The 25,412-nt window shown below is 43.4% G+C and overlaps 5 protein-coding genes across 16 annotated transcripts; 3 read left to right on the top strand and 2 right to left on the bottom strand.

Moving 5' to 3' along the window:
• The first annotated feature begins 24 nt into the window (after positions 1-24).
• On the top strand, positions 25-3,168 carry LOC147044905 (G protein-coupled receptor family C group 6 member A-like). Its single transcript, XM_085932539.1, has 6 exons — positions 25-194; positions 266-566; positions 799-1,605; positions 1,676-1,879; positions 1,950-2,073; positions 2,246-3,168. The coding sequence occupies exons 1-6, from the start codon at positions 25-27 to the stop codon at positions 3,166-3,168; spliced, it is 2,529 nt and encodes an 842-aa protein (XP_085788665.1).
• Positions 3,169-3,399: 231 nt separating this feature from the next.
• Positions 3,400-7,194, bottom strand: odc1 (ornithine decarboxylase 1). The gene is made up of 11 exons (XM_085931142.1): positions 7,032-7,194; positions 6,171-6,306; positions 5,963-6,091; positions 5,713-5,886; positions 5,447-5,619; positions 5,161-5,377; positions 4,958-5,041; positions 4,697-4,859; positions 4,506-4,621; positions 4,213-4,427; positions 3,400-4,114 (listed from the first exon to the last, which is right to left on the bottom strand). Exons 3-11 carry the CDS (start codon positions 6,053-6,055, stop codon positions 3,979-3,981), a joined length of 1,371 nt encoding a protein of 456 aa, XP_085787268.1. The 5' UTR covers positions 6,056-6,091; positions 6,171-6,306; positions 7,032-7,194; the 3' UTR covers positions 3,400-3,978.
• A 1,686-nt stretch (positions 7,195-8,880) lies between these two features.
• Positions 8,881-24,494, bottom strand: nol10 (nucleolar protein 10). Of its 3 annotated transcripts, XR_015068281.1 has the most exons (22): positions 16,036-16,258; positions 15,796-15,841; positions 15,622-15,720; positions 15,413-15,490; positions 15,289-15,326; positions 15,051-15,187; positions 14,903-14,968; positions 14,734-14,794; positions 14,475-14,560; positions 14,267-14,345; positions 14,033-14,182; positions 13,811-13,877; positions 13,390-13,442; positions 13,106-13,232; positions 12,267-12,346; positions 12,046-12,144; positions 11,484-11,576; positions 11,255-11,413; positions 10,824-11,146; positions 10,600-10,702; positions 9,780-10,346; positions 8,886-9,142 (listed from the first exon to the last, which is right to left on the bottom strand). XR_015068281.1 is itself a non-coding variant. In XM_085931139.1 (21 exons), the coding sequence occupies exons 3-21, from the start codon at positions 15,680-15,682 to the stop codon at positions 10,197-10,199; spliced, it is 2,010 nt and encodes a 669-aa protein (XP_085787265.1). In that variant the 5' UTR covers positions 15,683-15,720; positions 15,796-15,841; positions 24,390-24,494; the 3' UTR covers positions 8,881-10,196. The 3 variants fall into 3 exon arrangements, 2 of the variants coding, with proteins under 2 accessions (XP_085787265.1, XP_085787264.1); XM_085931139.1 differs by lacking the exon at positions 16,036-16,258 and adding an exon at positions 24,390-24,494 and having other exon boundaries at positions 8,881-10,346; XM_085931138.1 differs by having other exon boundaries at positions 8,881-10,346.
• On the top strand, positions 16,236-20,457 carry LOC147044903 (V-type proton ATPase subunit C 1-B-like). Of its 10 annotated transcripts, none has more exons than XM_085931147.1 (15): positions 16,236-16,406; positions 16,865-16,958; positions 17,154-17,306; positions 17,620-17,687; positions 17,872-17,951; positions 18,113-18,175; positions 18,267-18,361; positions 18,459-18,550; positions 18,613-18,708; positions 18,799-18,867; positions 18,951-19,043; positions 19,139-19,226; positions 19,442-19,539; positions 19,626-19,755; positions 20,170-20,457. In XM_085931147.1, the coding sequence occupies exons 3-15, from the start codon at positions 17,178-17,180 to the stop codon at positions 20,257-20,259; spliced, it is 1,191 nt and encodes a 396-aa protein (XP_085787273.1). In that variant the 5' UTR covers positions 16,236-16,406; positions 16,865-16,958; positions 17,154-17,177; the 3' UTR covers positions 20,260-20,457. The 10 variants fall into 10 exon arrangements, 8 of the variants coding, with proteins under 8 accessions (XP_085787273.1, XP_085787271.1, XP_085787272.1 ...); XM_085931145.1 differs by having other exon boundaries at positions 16,236-16,422; XM_085931146.1 differs by lacking the exon at positions 16,236-16,406 and adding an exon at positions 16,506-16,594.
• Positions 20,641-22,274, top strand: kcnf1b (potassium voltage-gated channel, subfamily F, member 1b). Its single transcript, XM_085931143.1, has one exon. The coding sequence runs from the start codon at positions 20,723-20,725 to the stop codon at positions 22,055-22,057; it is 1,335 nt and encodes a 444-aa protein (XP_085787269.1). The 5' UTR covers positions 20,641-20,722; the 3' UTR covers positions 22,058-22,274.
• Positions 24,495-25,412: the final 918 nt, after the last annotated feature.

Genomic DNA, 25,412 nt, shown 5'->3' with positions numbered 1-25,412 from the left:
TGATACGTACTCACATGAGTTATAATGTTGCTCTTTGCTGGTGTAGTTGTGATTCTAATGGCTGTGGTGGTCCCATCAGAAGAGCACAATTTGCTCAATGCATACCTTCCAGGTGACATCATTATCGGAGGCCTTTTTCCATTTCACTTACAAACTAATCGAACCTCAATACCTGGACCTATCTCCTGCAGCCAGTAAGTACAACCCCATTGAAGTATGTATGTAGCTTCTACAGATCTTTTTCTTCTTGATATCTTTTTTCTAGCTATAGCTACAGAATGTTTCTCCAATCTCAAGTGATGATATATGCCATTGGAGAAGTGAACCGACGCAAACTTCTGCCAAACATCACCTTGGGTTACCACATCTACGACACATGTGGCGATGTCACCTTAGCCATCAGGGCCACTCTGGAGCTGGTGAAGGCTTGGTCCGAGCCTCAAAGATGTTTGCTTCCCGAAAACGCAACGTTACTGCCGCATAAAGTGATGGCAGTGATCGGTGAAAGGTTTTCCGAGGTCTCAATCGCAGTGTCACGGATTGTCGCCTTAACTTCAGTTACCCAGGTTAGTGGCCATTGTATTTTCAATCATGCCCCAAAATATTTCAATCTTATTCATTAGTGAAGGGAAGGCAGTGAGCCATTTTGGTGCTTGCACAAGGTTTGTTTTGCCAAGGAAAAAGATGTGGCGGGGGCCAGATCGCTTGACCTTGAAGTTTGAAAACGAATGATTGATTTAAAACGATCACCGTTGCACAGCAATCCGTACTAACGAGGATTATTCTCCCACAACACAGATTAGCTATGCATCGACGAGCGAGCTTCTCAGCAGGAAGTTGAAGTTCCCCACGTTTCTGCGAACAATATCCAGCGACAAATATCAAACAAAAGCCATCGCCGAGCTGGTGAAACAATTCAACTGGAAGTCGGTGGCCATCGTAGGCAGTGACGATGAGTACGGGAAGTACGGTAGCGATCGCCTTTCGCAAAACTTCCGAGAGATGGACATCTGCGTCGAATTCACCGACATTCTGCCCGGTTACTTCTCCAAGAACGATTCCCAAACTCACGAGAGGCTGGCGGCTCTTGTGGATAACATCAACAAATCAACTGCCGAGGCCATTGTGATGTTCACCAAGGGTCCCAATGTGGATATTATCATGAAGGCTGCTATAAAACACAAGCTGAATAGAACTTGGATCGCAAGTGATTCCTGGTCCACCTCCATAATGCTAGCTACTTTGCCTGGTATTGAGATGGCCGGCCAGGTATTTGGATTCAATTCCAAGAGGAACGCAGTGCCCGGATTTAAAGATCACCTTATGTCTATGTTCAACAGAACAACAAACGCCATCCTGGATCATCACTTGAATCATTACCCGCTTTGTTCCAATCGGTCAGAGGAAGAAAGAGCTTGTATATTAACAAATAGCATCCAAGAGACAGGTCAATGTGTGGACATCAAATGCTTGGCCAGTCATATGGATGAAAATGAATCTTATAATATCTATTTAGCGGTACAAGTCATCGTCGAGGGGATCAGACGCTTAATGGAATGTGACCGTCAAAAGTGTCGACGTCAAAATGACTTCACGGCCTCGGAGGTAACGGCTGTTTGAAGGCCTGGATTTGTCAATGCATCTACTTAACTTTTGCTCATGTTTCTTCCCATAGCTTTTCATGGAGATAAAGAAGGTCAACTTCACTGTAGAAACAACCCATTTATTTTTTGATCGGAACGGCGACCCCAGTATAGGATATGACATTTTATACTGGGACAAGACACAAAATGAAGTCATCAAAATCATCGGAGAATACTGGCCAAATGGAAAAATGCTGGTCCCGCAGGACATTGTGCGAACAATGCATAGTGTGAAGGTAGGTTTTTCTCATGAGCGGAAAATCATGACGCCATATCCTCCTTTCATGATTCTTTGGGCTTCAACAGTTGACAGCTTACAATTGCTCTAAAACGTGCAAACCTGGACAAGAATTGAAGAAGCAGAATGTTCACTTGCAATGCTGCAGTGATTGTGTTCCATGTGCTGAAGGAGAATATTCCACAGAACAAGGTAAGTGTCGAGGTTTCTTCTCACCGCTAGAGGGCGGGCGTCTACAGTAAGAGTTCGAATAATATGCTCAGAACAGATGTTGATGCATGAATGACACAATGATGTCCATTTTTTTCAAGGGGGTGTACTTTCTTTCTTTCTTTCTTTCTTTCTTTCTTTCTTGCTCCTTCAGGTGCAGAGTGTAAACGCTGCAGAGACAACGAGTATTCATCTCCACAGAGGAACGAATGCTTGAAGAAAAAAATGGAGTTCCTGGTCTGGTCCGATCCCTTCATTATCTTGTTGAGTCTTTTGGAAGGCTTGGGCATTGTTGCGACGCTTGCGTTTGCCGCCTTGTTTGCCATGCATCGCGGCACTCCCGTTGTGAAGGCTGTGGGAGGCTACTTGTGCTTTTTGGAGCTCTTTTCTTTGCTAACATGTTTTGGCCTTACCTTGAGCTTTCCAGGGAAACCCAGCGCCGTCTCCTGCATGATTGGCATGCCGCTCTTTGGAATGGCCTTTTCTCTGTGTATCTCCTGTATTCTGGCAAACCTGTTGCAGATCTTAGTGTGTTTTCAGTTTACTTTGAAGACCAAGTCTTGTTTGAACAAGGTCAACCAGCCGCTGGCTGTGGTGGCTGTCATATCCGGGATCCAGCTGGCTGTGTGTGTGCCGTGGCTCTGCCTTTACCCTCCATATCCGACACAGAGGAATTTAAGCAGGACCATCCTGTTGCAGTGCAATAAAGGCTCCACGGAATTCTTCATAGCGATGTTATCCTACAATGCACTATTGGCACTGATTTGTTTCCTGTTTGCATTCAAAGGGAAGCAGTTGCCAGATTTGTACAAAAATGCGAGTTTGATCACCGTTAGCATGCTGCTGTATTTGATTGTTTGGATCCTCTTCATCCCCATCTACATCAATTTGTTTGGGGCCTACAAACAAGCCATTGAGAGTGCTGCCATTCTCATTTCTAGCTACAGCATTCTTTGCTGTCACTTGGCGCCCAAGTGCTACATTATGGTGTTTAAGAAGGAAATAAATGAGGAGAAAGCCATTGTGGAATATATCAGGAAGCATTATGAGAGGAAAGGGATTTCTCTTGTTAAATGATCCCAACTCAAACAGGGATCATGGATAGAACTTGACTCATCAATAAAATTCTATGAAAATTAACCAATAGAAACCAGATGTTCAATTTTAATTGTGGTCCAACTGGAGAAAAAAAAAAAAAATCATGAAATAGGCCTGGATAAAAATGACAGTTTCCCCCTAGGAGCAGTTGCACCATTCAGCCACAAGACGGTGCTATTCAATCATTTGCCACAATTAACCATCAAGAAGTTGGAGCAATTTTTTTAATTCAACAAATCATTCAGTTCTGCACCACTTTATTACAAAAATACAAAAACTTCCACAAGTTTCCATAGGAAAGCATCATGAATTTGCAATCCCATCTATTTTACGACCCACGTGTTCTGCATTCTCCAGAAAATAAGCACAAAAATTAAATGATCTGAGGAGGAGAGAGGCAGTAGTGTCTTTTGAGTCCCTGTGGATAAATGGTATATGTTAAGCTTTATTTGTAACACACTACACTATACATGAATTAAAATGATTGGTTTGATGGAAACAAGTCAGCAACGAATGCCAAGACTTGCCCTTACTTCCTGAACAGTAAGACAATGTAATGTTTATTTTACGCATGACAAAAGATGGAACCATTCAACATGCATTAATAGCAGCCATTATTTCATAAAACCATCCAAGCAACCAGCCTCCACATAGAAATGTTTGCAACACATATCCCTCTCTCCTCCAAGTAACTGGCCGAGATATGTCACAAGACGGAGAAAAGAAAAAAAAAAGAAAAAACCTGTTGCTTTATGAAAAGCAAATGATTTCTTGAGAATCATGTTGCCTTTAAAGCACACGGGCCTGAGGGGGCTTAACGGGAATCTCCAAGTTGCTCTCTCTTCCACAGCAGGCTGGAACGTCAAGTGTGCAGGTGCCCGCAGGAACCGGCAGGCCCTGGGAACAGATTTGCTGCACATGTTGCCTAAAAACAGCAACAGTGAGCGGAGGAGATCAAATTAGCTTCTGCACCGACCGCACCATACCATACCATACATTCAAGCTTGTATAACATCTACTCACCAAGCTGGCCGCGAAATGACATAGTGAATGTCAGGCTTCTGGAAGCCATTGAACGTGGAAGAGGCGGCCACAGTGTACGCCCCCATGTTCTCGAAGAGCAGCCAGTCGCCAACGTGCATGTCGGGCAGGTCGCACTGCTCCACTATACGGTCGAGGCCATCGCATGTCGGGCCCCAAATACTGCAGGGATACATGGCCTCGTCTGGCTTGGACTTCTAAGAACGTATAGCAGACAAAAATAACGCCGTTGGTGTCATCCTCTTGCCAAATAGTCCCATTTGCTTTCAGCTTACCTTGTGCAAGGTTGGCAGACAATGAGCGTGGTCATACAGAATACAGTTGAAGGATCCGTACACTCCGTCGTTGACATAGTACATGAGGCTTCTGTCACTCATACCTTCATCTTCCTCTGTCACAAAAACGGGAAACTCAATTTGACCACCGAGACGAGAGGTCACAAATAGCAGCGCAAGTGCCGACCTACCGTCAGAACCCGACTCGTCATCCACGAGGACCTTTTTGGCGATAATGTTAACAACCAGGGTGTAAGCGGAGGCCACATAAAAGCGACCCGGTTCTGCAATGATCCTCACAGCGCTGTCAGCGGGGAAATATTTGTCCAGGGCTGGGTTGATTACCGCAGTGATCTACACAGTCAGATTGTTTTGCCAGGTAAATAAGACACCTTTAGCGACGCCCAAGAACTTTTATTATGTCAACAAAACAAAAAAAGAAAGAAAGATACCTCTTCAAATTTGAGCTCAGTGTCTTCGGAACCAGGAAAACCCCCTCCGATGTCCAAAAGGTTCATGCAGAAGCCCAGATCATGCTAGAAAAAAGGTACAATGCACTTCACTCAATCAACATTTAAAACTTTTGGGTCCTCGCTTTACCTATTAATACCCCTTGGGTCTCCTATCTAATGAATGTATTACTGTCTTCACTCACCCCTATATCAAAGACACAGCGGGCATCTGCGATAGCTTGCTTGTAGGCCTCAGCATCAGTGCAGCCGCTGCCGACGTGGAAGCTGACGCCGATCACATCCAAAGCCAGTTCCTTGGCCCTCTCCAAAAGCCCTCGACATGCTTTAAGTTGGGCCCCAAACTTGATGCTGAGGCGGCAAACTGCCTTGGAGTCATCGGTGGCAATACGCAGCACCAACCTGGAACACCAATGCAAAAAAGGAGATGATGACGAGACCGATGAGGCACAAACCGCAACGGCGTCATACTTGGCATTGTTATGACAGCGAGCAATTTTCATCAGCTCCATTTCGCTGTCAAAAGTCATCATCTGGACCCCGTGGGCAGAAGCATACTTGATCTGTGACAGCTGCTTGCAAGGGTTTGCGTAGATGATTCTGCTCGGATCTACTCCCAGAGACTGAACCAGCTGGATCTCGGTCTGAGGGAGCGGAAGAGAAACAAACAAATTGTCACTTATGAATGCTGCTGAAAAAAAAATCCATCCACATGTCACCTCCTTCCTAATAATCACCTTGCTGGCACAGTCAAAACCGGTTCCCAGTGAAGCCAATGTTGTCAAAACAACACTGCTGTCATTGCACTTGACCGCGTAGAAAGGAGAGACACGAGGAAGTGCCCTTGCCCAACGCAAGTGTTTCTTCAAAACATCCCCCAGGTCACACACATAGAAGGCATCCCTGTCATCCTGCAAGATGGGAAGAGGGTCACACATAATAAGGGCAGCAAAACCAAACACGTTTATCCTCAGGACAGGAACTTACCGTCATGGATGACTCATTGATCTTCTGCTCGACGATATCCTTGGCAGAAAAGCCCTCCTCAAGGAAAGAGAAATCAACCTCGGCCCTATTCATGGTTGCGAGAAGCCCTTTAAACGGTCACTCAGAAATCTGGAAGAGTGTTACGGTAGATGTTAATGTCGACTACTGTGCTTGTGGTAAACAAAAAAAAGCGTAGTGTAGCACTTACTTGAATACAAAGAGATGGAATTTTTTTGGGTGCAGGAGACCCAAGGTGGCTCGCCAGTGAAGTTAAAACCCTTTAAATAAGCCTCAAGGCCAGGGCCTGTTGAGCAAACAGAGTGAATTCTCCTGGAGTGATGAGTCTGAGAAGAGAGACAAGACATTTGGACAATTATTGCCTCATTTTAGGGAGAAAACATCTTTAACCAAATAGCCATTCAAATAAGGCTAACAAATGTATATTGATGAGTTTTGCAACGTCGCATTAGTGGAAAAATACCTTTACTGAGTCAGTAGAACTCGACACCGTATGCGCATTTAAAAAAAAAAAAAAAAAGAATTGGCTCCGCCCAGGATCAATTCCCTCCAATCGGCGAAAAGCTACGCCCTTAATCTTTGAACGACATCAAAAGGAACAAATGGAAGATGAACGAATTACGCAAACGTCACTATGCCGGTTCCGTTTTCTATGCCATGCGGCTGCTGTCCCCTTAACACGAGAGCTGAGGTGATCTTAGCCGTGACTCACATTGCACGGTTCATTAAACGTATTAAGAAAGTAAAGAAAAGAAAAAAAAAAAAAATCAACACGTCATCCTCATCAGATTAACACCTAATTCGCAATGACCGTTAACTAGCAAGCAACAAGGCTTCCAGTAACACTCTTGCTTCGATCTTAGTCATCAATCCCTCAATCACATTTCCTAATGTTTGATAATCAATAAGCCGTCGAATTTAAAGTGGGGGAAAAGGTCACCACAGGGGGTGCCCATTCATTCTTACGTGCTAGCTAAAATGTCCGGCCAACAAAAGTACCACCAAAAATAAAACACACACACACACACACACACAACATTTGACTTCTTACCTTAAAAAGCATTTACAAAGAGTTTGTCCATTAGACCCGCTGGGGCGTAAAAAAAGAAAGAAAGGATTTTCCTCCAGACAACGGAGCCGCAGCCTGCGATACTCCTCTACTTGGCCGAGCGAGACTGAAGTAGAAGTGGAAGCAGCGGATGTCCCGTCCTGTATTTATAGGGAGCTCGTTGCTACGGCAACATAGCCAGCTGAAACCGGCCTCCCATCCACGTTAGAACCGGTTTGGACTTGTCCCCCCCTCCATCAACATGCTGGAAGAAGGGGACAAGAGAAACAATATATTAGCGCTTTTTTTTTTTTTTTGGTGATGGGTGATGAAGTGATGCGTTCGAGCTGTTCCTCTGGCAAATTGGGTTGAGATGTTCTCAGTTTGCGTTTGATCCCTTTCTTGGCCACGTAAGAGTTGCCTCAATCAATGTGGTCATGTTTTGTTTGTGCTTGGGAAGAAACGACTTCTTTTATTTGCTATCATTGCATTTTGACATATTGACCCCGTTACAGTTTCATCCAAAATCAACCATTAGCTTTATTGCACAAGTACAGTGCAGCGAGAAGAAATGCAAAAAAGCAGTAAAGTGCAGAGTCAAAAGTAATACTGAGCAGTAGGTGAGTTACTTATAATAATATACATGAGGATATGACTAGCTAAGTATTTCAAATAAGGTGCAGTAGAACAAATATTTGCAGGTGCAACCATATGATATGATATACGCTAAATATGCAACACAGTGTTAGTATAACCAGATATGAACAAGCGGAGTAAGAGTGATGAATAAATAGAGAGGATAGGAATACAGCAATCATATGCAGATATGGAAAGTATATGCAGCAGTATATGGGTTCACAATTGAACATATAAAGACACCACATGGAAATAAAACCAATCAATAGTGGTGAGTTGAGTTAGTTATCCAACGCTCTCTATCAGTAAGTGAGGGTGGCTGCAGTCAAACAAGTCTGCAGGAAGTGTGCCCACAATTGAGCACTAATGAATTTGCAAGCGCATCTTTGCTATGTTTTGCTTCAAATCACAAGACCAGTCATGATATAAATAGTCAAACCAGGATGAGGTGTTTCCCCTCGCCCCTCTCTCTCAACTCTTCTAAAGTCTGGGTCTGAGTGACCCGTGTAAGTAGGATGCATAAAAGACACGGATGACAATCCCTGGAGAACACAAATTTGACAGCTGATACTTTTTGTCACGTTCCGTAGAGCGGCCGTCAACAACGTCAGGAGTGCTTCGGTTATCCCGTTAAATCGGTCAGGGGGTCAGAGGTTGAAAATGACAGCAGGTAAAACCCAGGAAGTCTTGACCTCATTGTACTTAAGCGCTTGACTGGCCCAGACTGCTACTTACAAGACGGCAACTTGTCTGTCTGACGCTGGACCCAAATTAGAATTTGTTATTGGTGGTGTTTATTCACTGCTTTGACTGTGATCCATTTATCATGTGGAATTGAATGCTCGATTTGCATGCAGAGCCTCGGGCAGCATGTCGCCGGACGGATAACTTAATCCAATTAACATTCTCGGGATACGACATACTTCACCCAGATAGCCGCTCTTAAAAACAAGCAAACGTGACTGCCAACCATCGTTCACTTGTATTCAATCTGCAAATATTGCGATTATTTCCACTAATAATAGCTTGCCTGGCTCCCAGTAGCCCTGCTTTTAATGAAAACAATTGTTATTGGGATGTTTACAACTGTTGTCCCAACAATTAATGCTCTAAATTAGTTGCTCTTTTTTCCCATTTGTTTTCATTACGTTAACCTTGTAGGAAGTGAGAAAAAAAAATTCGAATCAATTTCAGACATAGTACCAACGCTTTATTTATTTATTTATTTTCTACTGATTATTTTGGCCTTTCCTTTAAAGGTTGAGTTCCTGGGAGATAGTTTGCTTGGCAATGCATTGATGGGGGGGGGAAAAAAATTGACCTCATTTTCACAGGAACATTTTTTTGCGCCTTTCTGGTAGCGTGGTCTGAAAGATCAGCAAACTGTCGACATCAGCACATTTGACTGCTTTGATCCTTTTCGGAGAAAGAACACAGATTGACGTGCAGCTTTACGGCTTCACTCTGAACAGTAGGGCCTGAAAAAAGTTGAGGGAAAATTGAAAAAAATTATTCCAGGGATGACCTGCACAGACATTTGACATGTTACTTTGAAAATACAGAAGATATTGTCACAATGTCAATATTGATATTTTTTGTTGTCATGTCATGGCTTTTTGACGCCATTACGGCTGGAAAATATTGAATTCGACAAGTGGCACGGTACAAAACAAAACCTCCTTATTGCTGATTAGGTTCTGGGGTTGAATGGCGTGCACTGCACTTCCAAATTCCATTCAAAGCCTCATCTCATCTTTTCCCATATTCTTTGTGCCAGTGCAGCTTGACCCACTTCTCGCAGACGGCGGGACGGTCTGTCGTCATGGTGAAGCATCTTGTGCACAGAAAACCATTCAAATTTCCCAATATTTTGGATTCATCCATTTTTCCTTCTTGTTCTACTTCAATATTGCATACCTTACGCTTTTATAACAAATGTCCATAGTGTCCATTGTTTTTATACTCATTGACATGCTCATCAAGTTAAGCATGATGGTCCAGGCCTGGTTCTACACTTCTCGCTCAACACACGCACACGAAAAGATCCCATTGGGGGAGGAGACATAAGTTTCCAAGAACTGCAGTTGATGGCGGGGGAAAAGAGAAAACACTCACATTTCTCTCCTCCCCTTCTTTCACTGCTGACGCAAGTAGGTGCTTAACTGCAACAAAGAATCCCAAAGGCAAAAAGATTTCCACAGTTTGACTTGCTCCAGGAGCCTGGATTTACTTTTGGCACTGAAAACAATACAGAATATTTGATTCACAAATAATGATTGCGATATACAGTCCAGGAATCTTGGCTCGGTCAGAAAGTTAGAAAATCATTCACAAATACTAATATTATAAATGCATTTTAAAAACTGAACGCAAATGGTGATAGTCCACCAAAAAGCCTTTCCCGTGCTAAAATAACAATTACATTTTCATCCTCGGTCACTTGACACGAGAGCTTTTAAAAACAACACTCTTCAGCTATTTCCGTTTAATTGGTGTGACTTTGACTTGAGGCCGGCAGCTGCAGATGGGTGCTCAGTGGCGTCCTCGTCCTCTTCCTCTTCCTCTCCCGCCAGCCCAGCCCCTCCCGCGGGCGCTGCTTAGGTGTCCCGCCGAGCGCCTCAGCTTCTTCCTCTCTTCGTGGTGGTCCCGTTCCGCCTGCTGCTGCTTCTGTTGCCGTTCAGACTGCCACATACGCACGAGGGTCTTGTTATTGTACCGCGGTCGCGTGCTTGTTATTTTTTTTTTTGATCCAAGTACTTGGCAGACGTAGGCAAGTATTGGTTTAGAGTTTGAGCCAGATAGTCTTCTGGGTCTGGCTCTTTCACCACTGAGAAATTGACGTTGCCAGTTGAACTAAAAATATCCCTCCTACAACACGGCAAATCATTGCAAAGTAAATTCCACGGGGTCCTTTTGTAATCTCTGACATATTTACCTTTTTGAGTGTAAAAGTCAGCTGTTTGCTGCCCACTGTGGTGTCAGCCATGTTGCCGGTTCCAGTGTACTCCTCTAACTTTAGTCGTTCCTCGAGGGATGTCCTGAGGTACGCACAAACAAACAAACGTTTTCATTGAGCACGGATAATAACGGCGCACTTATTTCATGTTGCTAAACTTTGTATGACATTACGAATCAAATCCTTTCGGGAGTAGGACCTACTTCTGCAGCTTCTGCTTGCGGGAGAGGTCGTTAAAACCGCGGAACTCCTCTCCGCTTTTAATCTGATAGAACTGAGGCTGGCTCGTCATCGTCGTGCTCTCAGCCGCGGCTGAGTTTTTCCGCCCTTCGTCGCTTTTGCTCTCCAGCAAGACTGTGTTGCGGTCGGCGTCCTTCCTTCGCTGAAGTCGGCGGTCTCGGTCCTCTTGCTTGAGCAATCTCCGCTGCTCCCTCACCTCTTCTACCCAGCTCTTGTCATCATCTGAGCTTTCCTCCTCAGAGCTGACTCGACCCTCCTGCTCCTCCTCCTCCTCTTCCTTGGCCTCCTACAAAAAGGTGGTCGAGTCATGGATTCTTGAAGGCATTTCAAGCTGTGGTATTCATGCACCCACTCATTTGCATCCTGATCAACATTTAGCTAAGCGCAGCATCACCTGAGAAATTAGTAGCCGCAGCTTCTTCTTCCTTTTCTCGCTGACTTTAGAGACGATGGGGTTGAGCAGACGGAACTCCTCGCTCTTCTCGTCCACCTGGTAGTCTGGGTTTTCAAACATCACTTTGAAACGGTTGTCGCCCAAAATGGTGGGTAGGGCCTGCAATGGGAAAATGGCAAAATCAAAATGAGCAATTGGCTGACAGATGCTAATGTCAAAATGTGACTACCTTGCCCTTCTTTTTCCGGGAAGCCAGCTCCACTTCGTCGTCGCCCTCCTCCATCAGCTTGAGAGCTAGCTCCTTGTTGACTTTGGGCAATGCCTGACTCAGGAACATTTGAGAGACAGATTGTTTGCTATGGGAAAATACTTTTCATTGCACAGTCATGTTGCTCTGGCTACATTGATGCTTGAGGGCAAACAGTCTTTGTCAAACATTAGATTGTGATTTTCTATTCTGGAAGAGATTGCAGTGGAAGGCATTCTTAATACAGTTAGGTTTTTTTTAACAGTTTTATGAAGTCAAGTTTTCTCTGCAGCTGAAATTTCACGCAATTTTTTTCTTTTTACGCCCCCCCCCCCAATAAATTTGATTACCGGAAAATATCAGCTTCCGAAAGCAAAAAAAAAAAAACAAGCCAGAGCTTAGAAACAGAAGTGCTTTTTTTTATTTTTTATGAAGCTGTGAAGTTTGTTTCTTCAAATAGACATTTGGCACCCTCTGGTCAACAATGTGGTAGAGCTATAAACACGAACTGGAAGAATCTTGTCATGGTGTCGGAATTTCTCACCTTAACCTGCACTCTCTTGGTCCTCGTCTCCTCGATCTTCTGCCGGATCTTATCCTTGCGATACTCCTCATACGCAAAAGGATTTGCCATGCTTTTGACCTAAGAATAAAAAAAAAAATGTTAAAGTCTCATTTAAGAAAAATACAAAATGTTGAGCAGTGTTATATTTCCAAAAGGATTCATTTACCAGCAAAGCCTTGGAATGAAATATTGCAACATACCTTATGATAGAGCCTGATGTCCATGAAATAGCCATGCATGTACGCCCTGAGGAGGGATGACCCCACCAGATGAGACAAACCTACACAACAAGAAAAGCCGAGCGAGTAAGCATTGATTTCCAAATAATTATGTCTCTTTTGATTCTAAACAGAACAGGCACTGAAATACGGAAGGGAAGCTGTTGAAAAGTCTTTGCCTCAGTGTACTGAACGCTCTTGGAATCCTTCATGGATAACTAAATTGACTCACTAATATTGTGGCAAAAGCATGTATCTTTAAATTTGCTAAAGGCACTTTGAAATGAATATCGCAGTGAGTTCCTCTGCTGCGTCAGTCCCTACCTCCGGCTATTCACATGCAGCATTTTTCAAGCCGCTCTGACATGACTCATTCTTACAGAAGAGCGAGCACGCATTTGCTGCCTCACGTTCTTGACTTAAGCTTACGTAACAGGCCACGTTAGACGGCCTCAGTAAATCAACACCTTTATTCGACAGCAGCCAACCACTCCTTTGCTTCTTGTCATTTGATCTCTTTACTGCTGAGCCTGCATTCCAATGTTCATTCAACCCTTCCACAGGGGTACAACCCCCAGCTCTCCAGACTCCCTCCCCCACGCTCTGGACTTCTTTGACCCAAGGCCTCAGAAGCTCTGCTCAGCCACCTGTGATTCATCCAAAGTTAACTCGGGAGCTTCTCCCTCAACACGCAAACGTAATCCATCGGAACAGTTTTTCATGAAATGTATGCTACTAAAAAGTTCAATATAAGCATTGATTCTTTCAAGTACAGCTTTATATCGAGAACACCCCGACTGTAAATGAATGTCAGATCTTACCCAAATTATCCAGGTCCTTGCGGGTCACAAACTTGTAGTCGTCATACACGGTGCACTCTGGGCTCTCCTCCAGCTCTTCTGTCAGGTTGTCAAGGAATGAGCACCAACGAGGTGCTGGGCCCAGCGCCTGAACCCACATGGCAGGTTACATTGGTGACTGAACATTATATTACATGCACAACATATGGCGACAAATAAAATAAAAAAATAAAAAGGGTGCTTGTGGCTGCTGCAAGGGAGCGTGGGATGTTGAAAAAAAAAAATACACTAAAAAATTCACTCACTGGGATGTAGAATGTGTTCATCTTTGGATTTTCATTGGCAGTGAACAGCATTCCTACAAGACACACACATAGAAAGCGTCAAAGCTTGTGCATAAACAGTTTAGTCACAGGTTGGAAGATTGCAGTGTGTGTGAGGTATGAATATGAACATTTTCTGACTGCCAAAGTGAATGGAACTTTCTCGGGGACAGACAATGAATGTGGTTTTCAATCTGACAAAATGATTGGGTCAAGTATTCGTATTAACCAAACCTACAAGAGTACATGGCACCATCTAGTGGTGAAAGAACACAGCACAGACACGTTCAAGTGATAGCATACAAGTGAAAAAGTAATTTGCCAATCGCGTTCTCAGTTGTTAATTTCTTTTGTTTTGATTTATAAACACAGGTTATCAATGATACTGGAAGAGTTTTCTCACCTGAGTGGGGGTACATGCAAACATCATTAATGTTGCTCTCAGGCTGGATGGAGGAGAACACCTTGCCCTGTGGTGAGCACAAGAAAACCTATTATGAGCAGTCTGTGATTTTTTTTTTTTTTTTTTTTACATCTACCTTGAGTGACATGAAACTTGCAGAATCACTCCTGTTATTAGTATACAATGAACTTCTACACATCTACTGTTCTACTCATGTCTTACAGTGTCTTTGTTCCACATTTTTAATATTTTAGGGTCCGCTGACAGAACCAGGTCCATCTGATCATGGAAATTGACAGACTTGATGGGCAGGTTATAGAAGTGGTCTTTCACCAGTAGCGGTTGGCTGGAGCGCAGGTCATACAACAGCACCTTGGGTGAGAAACACAATGGTCAATGTAATTCTTTTACTGTAAGGCCTCTTAACATCAGCCATTGATGGATATTCTCGCATACCTGTCCCGTGCTGGTGCCAACTGCCATCGTGAGTGAGCCGTTGAACTTCAGCGCACTAATTGAGGGCAAACTCTGAACTCTGCAAACAACACAATGAACGTGACAGAATGGTCACATCTAATTCGATGAAAGACAAAAAAAAAAAAAAAAGACAGCCATCTATGAGTGATGTCAAAACTGCATTTCTGAGCAACAGCTAGTGACGTACTCCATTCCTTCTGTGAGGCTGCTCAGAGCACAGTCCAGAAGGCCCACTCGCTTCCGCACGCGAGGGTCCCAGCATTCCACCTTTCCCTAACAACCAAACAAGGGATATGATTTGAATGAAATAAGAAACAATTCCAATGTTTTTTACTTCATAAAGATGGCAATTAGCCTTCTGAAGAGTGTCTTGCTGTGTTAAATGAATATGCAAGTTATGAGTTGGAATAAAAGACGTTTTTTAAATGAAATGAGAATCAACGTACCTCAGATGTTCCACTGGCAAACAAATAATGGACAGGGTTGATATCACATACGGTGTGCTCCCTGGTTGTTGTCAAGTGAGAAGTAGGATGTAACAGAAAGAAGATACATTGACACTTAATGCAAAGATTTAGTATTTGTTTTTACTAATAAATGCTTTGGTACACTCACACAGCATCTGTTTGAAGTGAGTTGAGGAAGCGACCTTGTTCAAGATTCAGTCGATAGATATCTGAACTGGATGAAAACATGTCAAAGAAGCGTTAGAATGTGTCCGAGCAGTGTCTCGAAATCTGACAGCTATCAAAAGTTTTCTCACCTACAGCCAACGAAATAAAGGTCACAAGAGGGGTAATGGTAAGAAAAATCCCGACCAAATTTTGGAATCCGTGTTTTGTAGTAGTGACCGTGCTGAGAATGAAACTCCACATAGCGGTCAGTGCGCAGAAACACGAGCTGAGGACAAAAGGATCAAAACAATCAAAACAATGTACGATAAATTACACGTGGAAAAAAAAATAATAAGAAAAACATCTAATTAAATATTCCAAAATTACCTTTGAGTAGTCATCAGACAGTATGTCAAATGCCACAACTAAGGGAAGGACAGAAAACCAATAAAAATGTGGCTGTTAATGTAATGAGCATGAACAAAATGACAGCATGTGAATTTTTGTTTACCATCAGAATCCAAGCAGCGTTCAAACTTCAATGAAAGATGGTAGGTGTCATAACATCGAATCCTTGGCTTGTAAGTCCCTACAAAGATCATGAAGATTAGGGCTGGGCAATCAATTTCAATTTTGGATTGTCATGATCATAATAGCATTTGATTGGATACAGTATGGCTGCAGCTTTTGTCATGTTTATGTTTGACAACATGTTCTTACCTGCTGCCAGAATGAACTGGCCATCTCTGGAAATCTTGATGGATGTGCACACTGTGGGCATGTCAAAGTCCTGGATGAGCTCAATCCTGCGCTGGATGTCTTGAAAGTACAAAAAATAAATGGTGACATATCAAAAGCTTTTGAGGGCATGCTTATTACACGACTACAACTTACCAAAATCGCTCTTTTGCAGTTGTCTTTTCTTACGGTCTGACAGCCACTGGATGTTCAAAAAAATGTGTTTTTAATAGATCGATGCTTTGATCAATTCATTGTTAATATGGAACTTGTTTGACGGATAATTTTAGAAAATAGGAGAAATTAACTGAACACATTTCCAAGTGCAACACATTTTCAAAACATTTACAAGTCTGGGTAGCTGCTTAGCTACATATGTCAACCTGTGTTTCTTACCTCTGGAAGTGACTTTCCATAGCTTAAATTATAAATTTTGACATCGTTGACACTTGATATCTGCATTTTGAAACTTTGACAAAGCGGTCGATTTCACGTAAAACACCGGTGAGCTGCACACAACGCACGCTGCCTCGGTGCTACCATGAGTAAACGTCCGTTTCGCAAATGTGTCCGTCAAGAAACGAGAGCAACCTGCGTGCGGTCCGGTTGTACTCGCTTAATGAAGTGACAAAGTTTCGAAAATCGCTAAAAATGCTACAGTAAGCCACAGGCTTATCAAATATTATCGCCGTACCGCACTACATTGCTAGGAGTCGGTTTTGCATTGTTTTTTCTCTTCAACAGTGAAAAATCGGCGTCCCCATTAGGTATGTCAATGACCAGGTAGGTACCATGGATAGCGACAAAGGCGGTTTAAAGCGGAAGTCGCGTTCATAAACAACTCAAAGGCTTTTGGAAAAAAAAAAGACAATTTGTTCTATTAAAACAAAACACATATACAGTATGAAACAATTACCACAAGTTCATGCTACACATATAGATCCATTTGAAAATGGTACAGATTATAAATGATTTATCTTCTCTTGGTTCACATTCAGCTTTGTTTTGATTTTACGCAGCATGATTCGCAATGAAACTTGCATGTTTATAAGTGATATTGTAATTATGACCGAGAATGACATGGTACACATTTTTATGACAAGGGAAAATATTTAAAACCATTTAAATATAACTAGGATATGTTTACAACCTTTAGTAATACGTTTTGAAATTGATTTCAAACATGAATGATCATTGGAAGTGTATTGGCTTCATGTGACTCTAGAGCTTTGTGGGCTGGCTGTAGTCTCTGGTGAGGCAAACTCTGCACACTTCACTGTGGAACACCGACACAGGATCCCAATGAAGATAACTTGAAGGTAAGAATTTGAACCTTAACATTTCTATTTTTGTTTGACTTTATTGAGACGTTTTCGAACCAAACAATCGAACTGAAAAGTGTTCAATCAAGTTTGAGCATGTGCTTTCCACGTAAGAATCCGCATTCCATTGTCAATGTGGTTGCTTTGCTCTCTCCATTTTTCTCTTTCTCTCTCTCTCCATTTTTATTGGAGGTATTTAATGACGTTGTGGGAGTCATGCGAGACCTGTGGTTGATATCTGTCCCGTTGGATAAGACCAGTGTAAAGAGTGTTGAGAAACTTCAGCACATCATTGGCAAGACTAACCAGGCATCTTGCTACAAATTCACCATTCCAGATCTGAAGGTTGGTGAAGTATTGTTTGCATGTAGTTTTCGCTTTGTTTATTTGAGGACAGTGACGGACGGCAGTTGAGGATGGTATGGTGTTTGGTGTCCTTCTCTGGTAAAGGAAAAAAGATCAGGTTGCTGTCTTTGCTTTGCTGCAAAATTTACATCTGACCCAGTTCACTCAAGGTGATCAGTGAGTTCCTTAGCCTGGAGTTACATCTTAACAGAAACTTTTCAAATTCACAACTTGCCAGACTCAAAAAAAAGGTACCGTGCCATTTTTCAGAACACTCGTGTGTACTGGTTCTTTTTATATTTGGTTCCTTTAGGTTGGAACACTGGACAGTCTTCTCAGTGTGTCAGATGAACTCGACACACTTGATGCCTTGACTGAAAGGTGAAAAAAAAAAACCTCTTCAAAACAAGCCATTAGCCACCCAACAAAAACAACCCTGCATTTTTGTGTGTGTGTGTGCAGTCAAAACCATTTGAATCAAAATAGAAAATGGTTTCAATTATAGTTAATTTGGTACATTATCAGTGTCCGCCGTTCAACTCACACGCAATTCTTCTGATTGAAGTGTTTTGAACAAAGCATGTCAGTGTATGAGGGAAACGATGGATCAAGACAAAGTGATGGCAAACATCTCAGTCGACGGAGGTGAGTCGCACACACGGCCACACCGACACACGTTCATGTTGAAAAGGTGTTGATTACACTCTGGGGTTAATTAGATGCATAATCACGCACATACCATCTGGACCTTATGTTATCATTTCACATTAACGTTACCTAATCTGTCTTACACAACACTCCGACAGGCCAGAACACAAAGCCGAGAGACCTCCAGTCCCCATTTAAGGGCTACATGAAGTCTCTGAGAGGTATTCATTTTCTGTTGTATGATGCCGTGCCTCACTGTGTTTACAACATCAGCAGCTAAACATATTTTGTCTTTCGGTATTTTTGTGTCAGCGGGCATTCTAAATTATGTGAGCAACTTCCATTGGGACAAGGCCAAGTATCCCACATCACTGCCTCTCTCCAGCCTGGTAAACGTCATCAATAAGGTACTCATGATGGGAAAATAGCTCAAAACAGACTCTAAATGAATAATAATTGCCATCGTGTAAAATGCTCGATTTGCTCTCTGGGTGTTTCTGTCAGGAGGTTTCACAAGTGGAAACAGAATTAAAATCCCGAGCTGCTGTGTACAACAGTGTCAACGCAAGTTTGCAGTGCCTGGAGCACACGTTCGGGTAAGTGACATTATTTGTGGATCATACCTACATGTGTATCATAAATAAATCGATCTTTTTAGAGGGAGTTTGCAAACATGCAGCCTGAACGGTGTGGTGAGGAGAGAAGACCTGGTGGTGTCAGAATACCTCACTAGTTTGCTGGCGGTGGTGAGCAGGTCAGCCAGATGACGGCCACTTATGGAATATCTTTCACACTTCACCCAATGTATGTGGCTTTCTCAAATTCCAAATGTTTTGGATGCCAGGGGGGACTATGTGAATTGGGAGCGGAAGTATGAATCTTTGTCAGAGTTTGTGGTTCCTCGGTCAAGCAGGTGAGTCAATGCACTGATGACAGCAAATATTTCCCGTCATTTTAAATGGAAGCTTTCCATATTCTTTTCTGCATCACTATCAGGAAACTGTACGAGGACGGAGAATGGGGCATTTTTTCAGTGACGCTTTTCAAACGAGATGTTTATGAATTCAAAGCCAAAGCTCGGGAAAGCAAGTAAGCCCGACAGATGGCTGGAAAATGCAGTGGTAGAATAAACATGTGTCATCTGCGTTGTTTACCATAGCGTAGTATGCAACCTATATACGTAGGTTCACCGTGCGCGAGTACTGCTTCGACCTGGAGGAGAAGCAGCAACGGGAGTGGAAGGAGCTCCGTGTTCACAGAAAACAACAATATGTGAGTTTCAAACAAAAACCTTTTTGACGATCATATTTTGCACACTTCACCCCCCCTGCGTTGAGAATCAGTTTCTGTGCGCCGATTTTAAAGAGAATGAGAGGAGGTGAGGCTGCAAAGCGAGTCGGCTGTGTTCACGCCCACAACGGCGCAAAGCACCCATTTCTAACATGCTGGTCGAAATGTATTAACCATGTGTACCGTTCATCTTTCAGGACGTGTTTGTGCATTGGCTGAAGGTGAATTTTAGCCAGGTGTTTATGGCCTGGATTCATCTGAAAGCCGCAAGAGTCTTTGTGGAGTCAGTTCTCCGGTGATTCATCCATTTTCCCATGTCAGGTTACCATTCATTTGTCCTTTTGAGTTGTTGTCCCCTTAATGATGTCCGCACGCTTCCAGGTATGGATTACCTGTCAACTATCAGGCCCTTCTGCTTCAGTCAGACAGGAAGTGTTCAGAGAAACTGAGACAAGAACTTGCCTCATTGTTCGTGCATCTTGACCCAACCGCCAGTGCCAGCGAGACAGACGTAAGACACAGAAAGAAGCCATACTGTCATTTGAATTGTTGGATCAAAGTTTTGAGGACTTTCATGCTTTAATGAAGATCATAATTTGTCAATGGAAAATAGCTTAGCATGCAACCAACCATTGTGTTTGATCAAAGCGCATTCGGCAGGCAGCCTAACCCACCGGGAGAATTCCCCGGTGGTCCGGATTAGCCGGCCCACTAATTAGTTCATCCACCTCGCAGTTCTGAGGAGCGTACAGTACTGTGCTTGTCTTTTCTCTCGGTACCCCAGCAACGTCCTCCTTATGCCAATTGAAGATTCTAAATCCATAGTCCGGTCAAGATAACCACAACTTCTGTACTTGATTTGGAAAGACATTGTCCAAGTTTTCAGTAGCAATGTTTTTCAATGCGATTCATGTGTTTCTCTCAGATGACCTGTGACATTCCGGGACTCTTCCAGCAGGAGTACTTCTCCTACATCTGCTTTTATGTTAACACCAACATGCTGGACCTCAGCTAACCAATATCTTATGTCCAGTTCAACATGACTGTTTTGCTCGCCAACATTTTCAAATGATTTAGCCTTTAGCAGGATTTCTGGTTGCCCTGGAAAATGTCAAGGATTAGAAGTCCAATGTTCAAGAGGTGTCAAGAAATGTAATACGAGAGTCGAGTGCTAGGGGGCATAAATTCTTTGCTCTATAGATACGTGCTTTGGTCAATTAAATATTCAATCAAACGATCTTCTATCTCTCTCTCTCCCTCTCCCTCTCTTTCTCTCGCTCCCTCCCTCCCCTCCCCTCCCTTGCGCGTGCAAGAAGAGACACACGCAAGCTGTGTCATTCAGTCTGTCAGCTTTAGAGGAAAAATATGTTTCCCAAGTGATGTGCGTCCACTCTACTTTTGCGCCACACTGCATTTGGTCTGTTCCGACAATAAATTGATGCAACTAAAAAACCCACCACCAACAACAACGACCCAAAATGTGGACGATTCCGAAGCCAAGATACAGAAGCAGTTCGTGCGGTGAGCCTGAGATCACTGTGAACATCGGCGGGGTCCGAGTGGTGCTTTTCGGGGATGTTTTGAATCGTTACCCGGAGAGCAGACTGGCCGAGTTGCTCAACTGCTCATCGGCGCAGAATGAAGAACTTATTTTGTCTCTTTGTGACGACTTTGACCCGGGGCAAAAGGAGTTTTATTTTGACCGAGATCCAGATGCCTTCAAGTGCATCGTGGATGTTTATTACTTTGACGAAATCCACATTAAACGTGGCATTTGCCCCATTTGTTTCATCAAGGAGATGGAGTTCTGGAAAATAGAGCAAAGTGCGTTGGATGAATGCTGCAAAAGTTATCTGAGCGAGAAGGAGGGGGAGCTGAGGGAGATAGCGAGCAAAGTCAAGGTGATTTTGGAGGACATGGAGGTGGACCAGAGTGCGACGGGCACTCAGAGGTGCCAGCGCTTGTTGTGGAGGCTCATGGAGAAGCCCGGTTCCTCTTTGCCAGCGCGCGTCATTGCCATCGCGTCTTTCCTCTCCGTCCTGGTGTCGGCAGTGGTGATGTGCGTGGGAACCATCCCAGAATTGCAGGTAACAGACGCCGAGGGAGAGCTGGTGGAGCACCCGACTTTGGAGGCGATTGAAACGGCGTGCATGCTGTGGTTCACCGTTGAATACCTCCTGCGCCTGGCTTCCTCGCCTAATAAGTTACACTTTGCCCTCTCCTTCATGAACGTCGTGGACTTCTTGGCGATTATGCCTTTCTACGTGGTCCTCACGCTAACCTCCCTCGGCACCGCCTCCATGATGGAACTTGGCAACGTTCAGCAGGCGGTCCAGGCGTTGCGCATTATGCGCATTGCGCGTGTCTTCAAGTTGGCGCGCCACTCGTCGGGACTTCAGACTCTCACGTATGCGCTCAAGAGGAGCCTCAAAGAGCTGGGGCTGCTGCTCATGTATATGGGCGTGGGCATCTTCGTCTTCTCCGCTCTGGGCTACACCATGGAGCAAAGTCACCCTGAGACTCTGTTCAGAAGCATTCCACAATCCTTCTGGTGGGCCATCATCACCATGACGACGGTGGGATACGGAGACATCTACCCCAAAACCACTCTCGGCAAGTGCAACGCGGCCGTGAGCTTCTTGTGTGGGGTGATCGCCATCGCCTTACCCATACATCCCATCATTAATAACTTTGTGGTCTTCTACAACAAACAGCAAGTGTTGGAGACTGCAGCCAAGCACGAAGTGGAGCTGATGGAGCTCAAATCCGGTGGAGATGCACGCAGAAAAGACAGCGACAGAGATGACCCCTAGAATGATGATGCTAATCAATATCAGTGCAAAGACATAAAGAGTGTGAGCAGGGTTTTACAAACACGAGCCAGCCTGCTGTCCATTTTGCGGCAGCTACTAAAATGGTATAAGCTTGGAATATATGACTTTTGTTAGTGGCTGGCAATGCAGGAAAACAGGTTCATTTCACCTCTTGGCATTTTTGAATGTGAATGATTAAAGTTGCACAGCTGTTTAAAAAAAATCATACTATTCATATATGTACAGTATATACGTATACAACATTTATTTACCTACACTCATGTACATGGTTTTAATGTGGCAAATAAATGTAAGGTGAAGAGTGTAAATGTATCCTTCATTTTTCGAGCTTGGAAATATGCACCAAATTATCATGTAAGTCAATAGTCCCTCATTGGTCACTGCATAAATTAGACTTGTACAATCCCATTTAAGCAACTTTGTCCTGGGAAAAAAAAAAAAAAGTGTCGTTCCTAAATGTTGTTGTTTTTTTTTTAATAATCACTGAGTTGGCCCTCTTCACCTGTCTGTTGATATCATCTTAAATCCTTGTTTATATCCAAGCTTGTGCCTTGCGTGTCACACGTTCCGAGGCAACGTTCTGGGTGAAAGCGTCGTCCCCAGCGGGAAATCTATACACCCACACAAACTCTTACCACATCACCCTTCACCCCCCCGCTGCCGCTCAATCCTTCATCCTGACTTGTGAACTGGCAGCAATATGTAAAGCCGTCATATTTGAATACTCATTAATGACCAGATGTGACATAAAGCGGTGTTTAAGCTATATCAAGATTTGCTCATTCACGCTCAAAGTATGCCAGTGGTGTGAGGATGATTGACTTGAACCAAATATAGCACTTGATATGTTATGCATCACTGACCATTACAGATGACTCATTCCTTTACTGCTAGCCACACATTGCAAACTGTCCTTGTGGTGAACATAGACCTCATCCACATTTGATCAATGCATGTCAATAATGGGCTTTACCAAAGAGGTTAGACGAGGAGAGTTTTCCCACGATTCTCAAAGTCCAGAGCAGAGTATGTGTGTAGGCGGAGGCCTGGGTGGAAAGGTAAGGTTCCCACTGATCAGTGATGGAACTGGTCGGGCTGAAGAGTTTGAAGACTTTAATCACACATTTTACGTTCTGTCAATGGCGCATTATTCTTAACACAACATTTATACTTTAATTGGCTCCACGTTAGAAACCAAGGGTCATATTTGATTTCGTGGATGGTGGCAATCAGTTGCTCTCTTTCTTTCATTACCAGCTATCGACCGCACGCACTAACGAGGAGCGCAAAGAGAAACAAATGACACAGAGGTTTCATTTTGCCAACATAAATGTAGATTTGACTTTCTGCAGAATTTCAATCTGAATCATTTGTCAGAAATCTAACGGCAGTGTTCTGAAAATGATTTCAAGCCTTGCGAAAAAATTCCGTGCAAATCTATTCTAGTCTCCATTCTGTGACAAATACAAGGTGGTGGTTACATCCCAGATGTCAGACCTTCTCACGGCATAGCAATGTGCCAATAAATGCAAATAAAATCCAAAGAAAGCAATGGCAGAATGTAGCTGGAAACTGAGAATGTCAGCAGTAAAGTATTCATTTGAATTTTTTCAGCAGCCTATCTGCCTTTTCACTTTTATGATATTCTCTCAGCCGCATTGGTCCCCAGTTGTCATGGCACCAGTCTTGCTCTGCCATTATTCTGTCTCAACCAAATCTCGCTTTTAAAATGGACTCCCACATTGAATGCGCTCTTACTTTCTCTTTGATAAAGTTGACAGAGGGGAAAATGCACATTTCAAGAATGAGTCATTGCAGATATTTAGAGGTGATGTTGAAGTAGACTTGTGAATAGGAAATAAGGCTACCTGGAACAATAAAAATCCACAATTACTCAGATTCATTCTTTCTGTTTCTATCCTGCTCGTCCTCGTAAGGGTTGTGCCGTATTGAAGTATATTTTGGAATGATTAGTCAGAGAGCCCATATTCAGCCAATGTTGTTTGGTTTTTTTTGCGAAAATGCACATATGCGTGGGAAGAACATGCCTTGCACCACACAAACATTCGAATGCAAATTCGAACCCAAAGCAAAAACAAACAAAACACTCAATCCGATCAAGTGCACTTCAACACAACCACAAATGACCAGAAACATAAATGTGACGTATTTTGTCCCTGTACACATGCGGAAAGCATCCCAATGAAATTGAGCTGGGTTGAGAAGCATGAAGCAAAAAAATGGAAATGGATGCAATAATACACGATACAATAGTGAAGTCAGGACACGGACGGTACAATGGTTCACTTACCTGACCTCTGTGCTGGCAGCGTGGCTTCAATTACCGCCCAGTCACTGCAGGAAGGAAAGTGAGTGGCAAGCAGTCCAGGATGTCATCTGCTTTTTTTTTTTCACCCCCCCCCCCCCCCCCAAAAAGTCAGCGATGAACTTCAGCAAGCCTGAGAAAAAAAAAAAAATGCATAGATTGTAGCCACAGGATATCAAATTTAAAATCCAACGTCAGAATAAAAATGGGTACATTCTCTTTAAACGCTTTTTATTTCCATTTCACCTTCAGAAATGGCAAATAAGAGTTCTGAGCGCAATTTGAACGGCATCATTCAATGGGTGTGTTTTATACGTAATTCCTCCCTCCCGGTGGTCATGTCCATCTCAACACCACCTTTCCGTGGGCGTGCTGAAAACACAGCACTTAACCGTGTCAAACTTTGCGATGCGTCGGGGTCGACTCAGGTTTCAATGTACTGAAGAAGTAGAGCGGAATAAAATGCTACAAGAAGAGTCTCAGACACTTGACTTTTCTTCCACGAGTATTAAAAACAGCAAGCGCAATTATCGACGTCGAGAAAAGCTTTGTAAGAGCAGCGGGAAGGTGACATTTCAAACGTCACCATTTTTTTTCATGCAGAGCCAGCTCTCAGCCCCGCCCTCCAAGCCATTGCATTGTATCCCCCCATTTAGTCACAGCGTGGTTATTCTCCAACTGGGCGCTCTTCATGTTTCACTCATTGACTTTTGCAAAGCACTTACTGCATGATCTTTCTGCAAAGGCCACAGCCTGCTGGATAGGAACTTGCTTTATGGCAGGCTTTGCCAAGGTCAACATCTCGGGGTTGAGAAGCAAACATGATGGATTAAATTCATAGTTGAGCTGTTCTGTACCGCCTGACTATTAAAGATAGTTTTTAGGGAAAGCGCCAAGGACATGAGGGGAAAGTCAATCACATGGTTGAGAGGACTTCATTTTCTCTTTTTTTTTTTTTTACCCCTCTTTAAAATGTCACTGGCTGCAGTACAGCTTTGGGCAAGATCC

This window comes from Syngnathus leptorhynchus, chromosome 15 (genome assembly GCF_054491065.1).
Source record: "Syngnathus leptorhynchus isolate UIUO chromosome 15, UIUO_Slep, whole genome shotgun sequence".
In the NCBI taxonomy this organism is placed as follows: Eukaryota; Metazoa; Chordata; class Actinopteri; order Syngnathiformes; family Syngnathidae; genus Syngnathus; species Syngnathus leptorhynchus.
The sequence above is the reverse complement of the archived record's forward strand: the minus strand, read 5'-3'. Positions and strand labels throughout refer to the sequence as shown.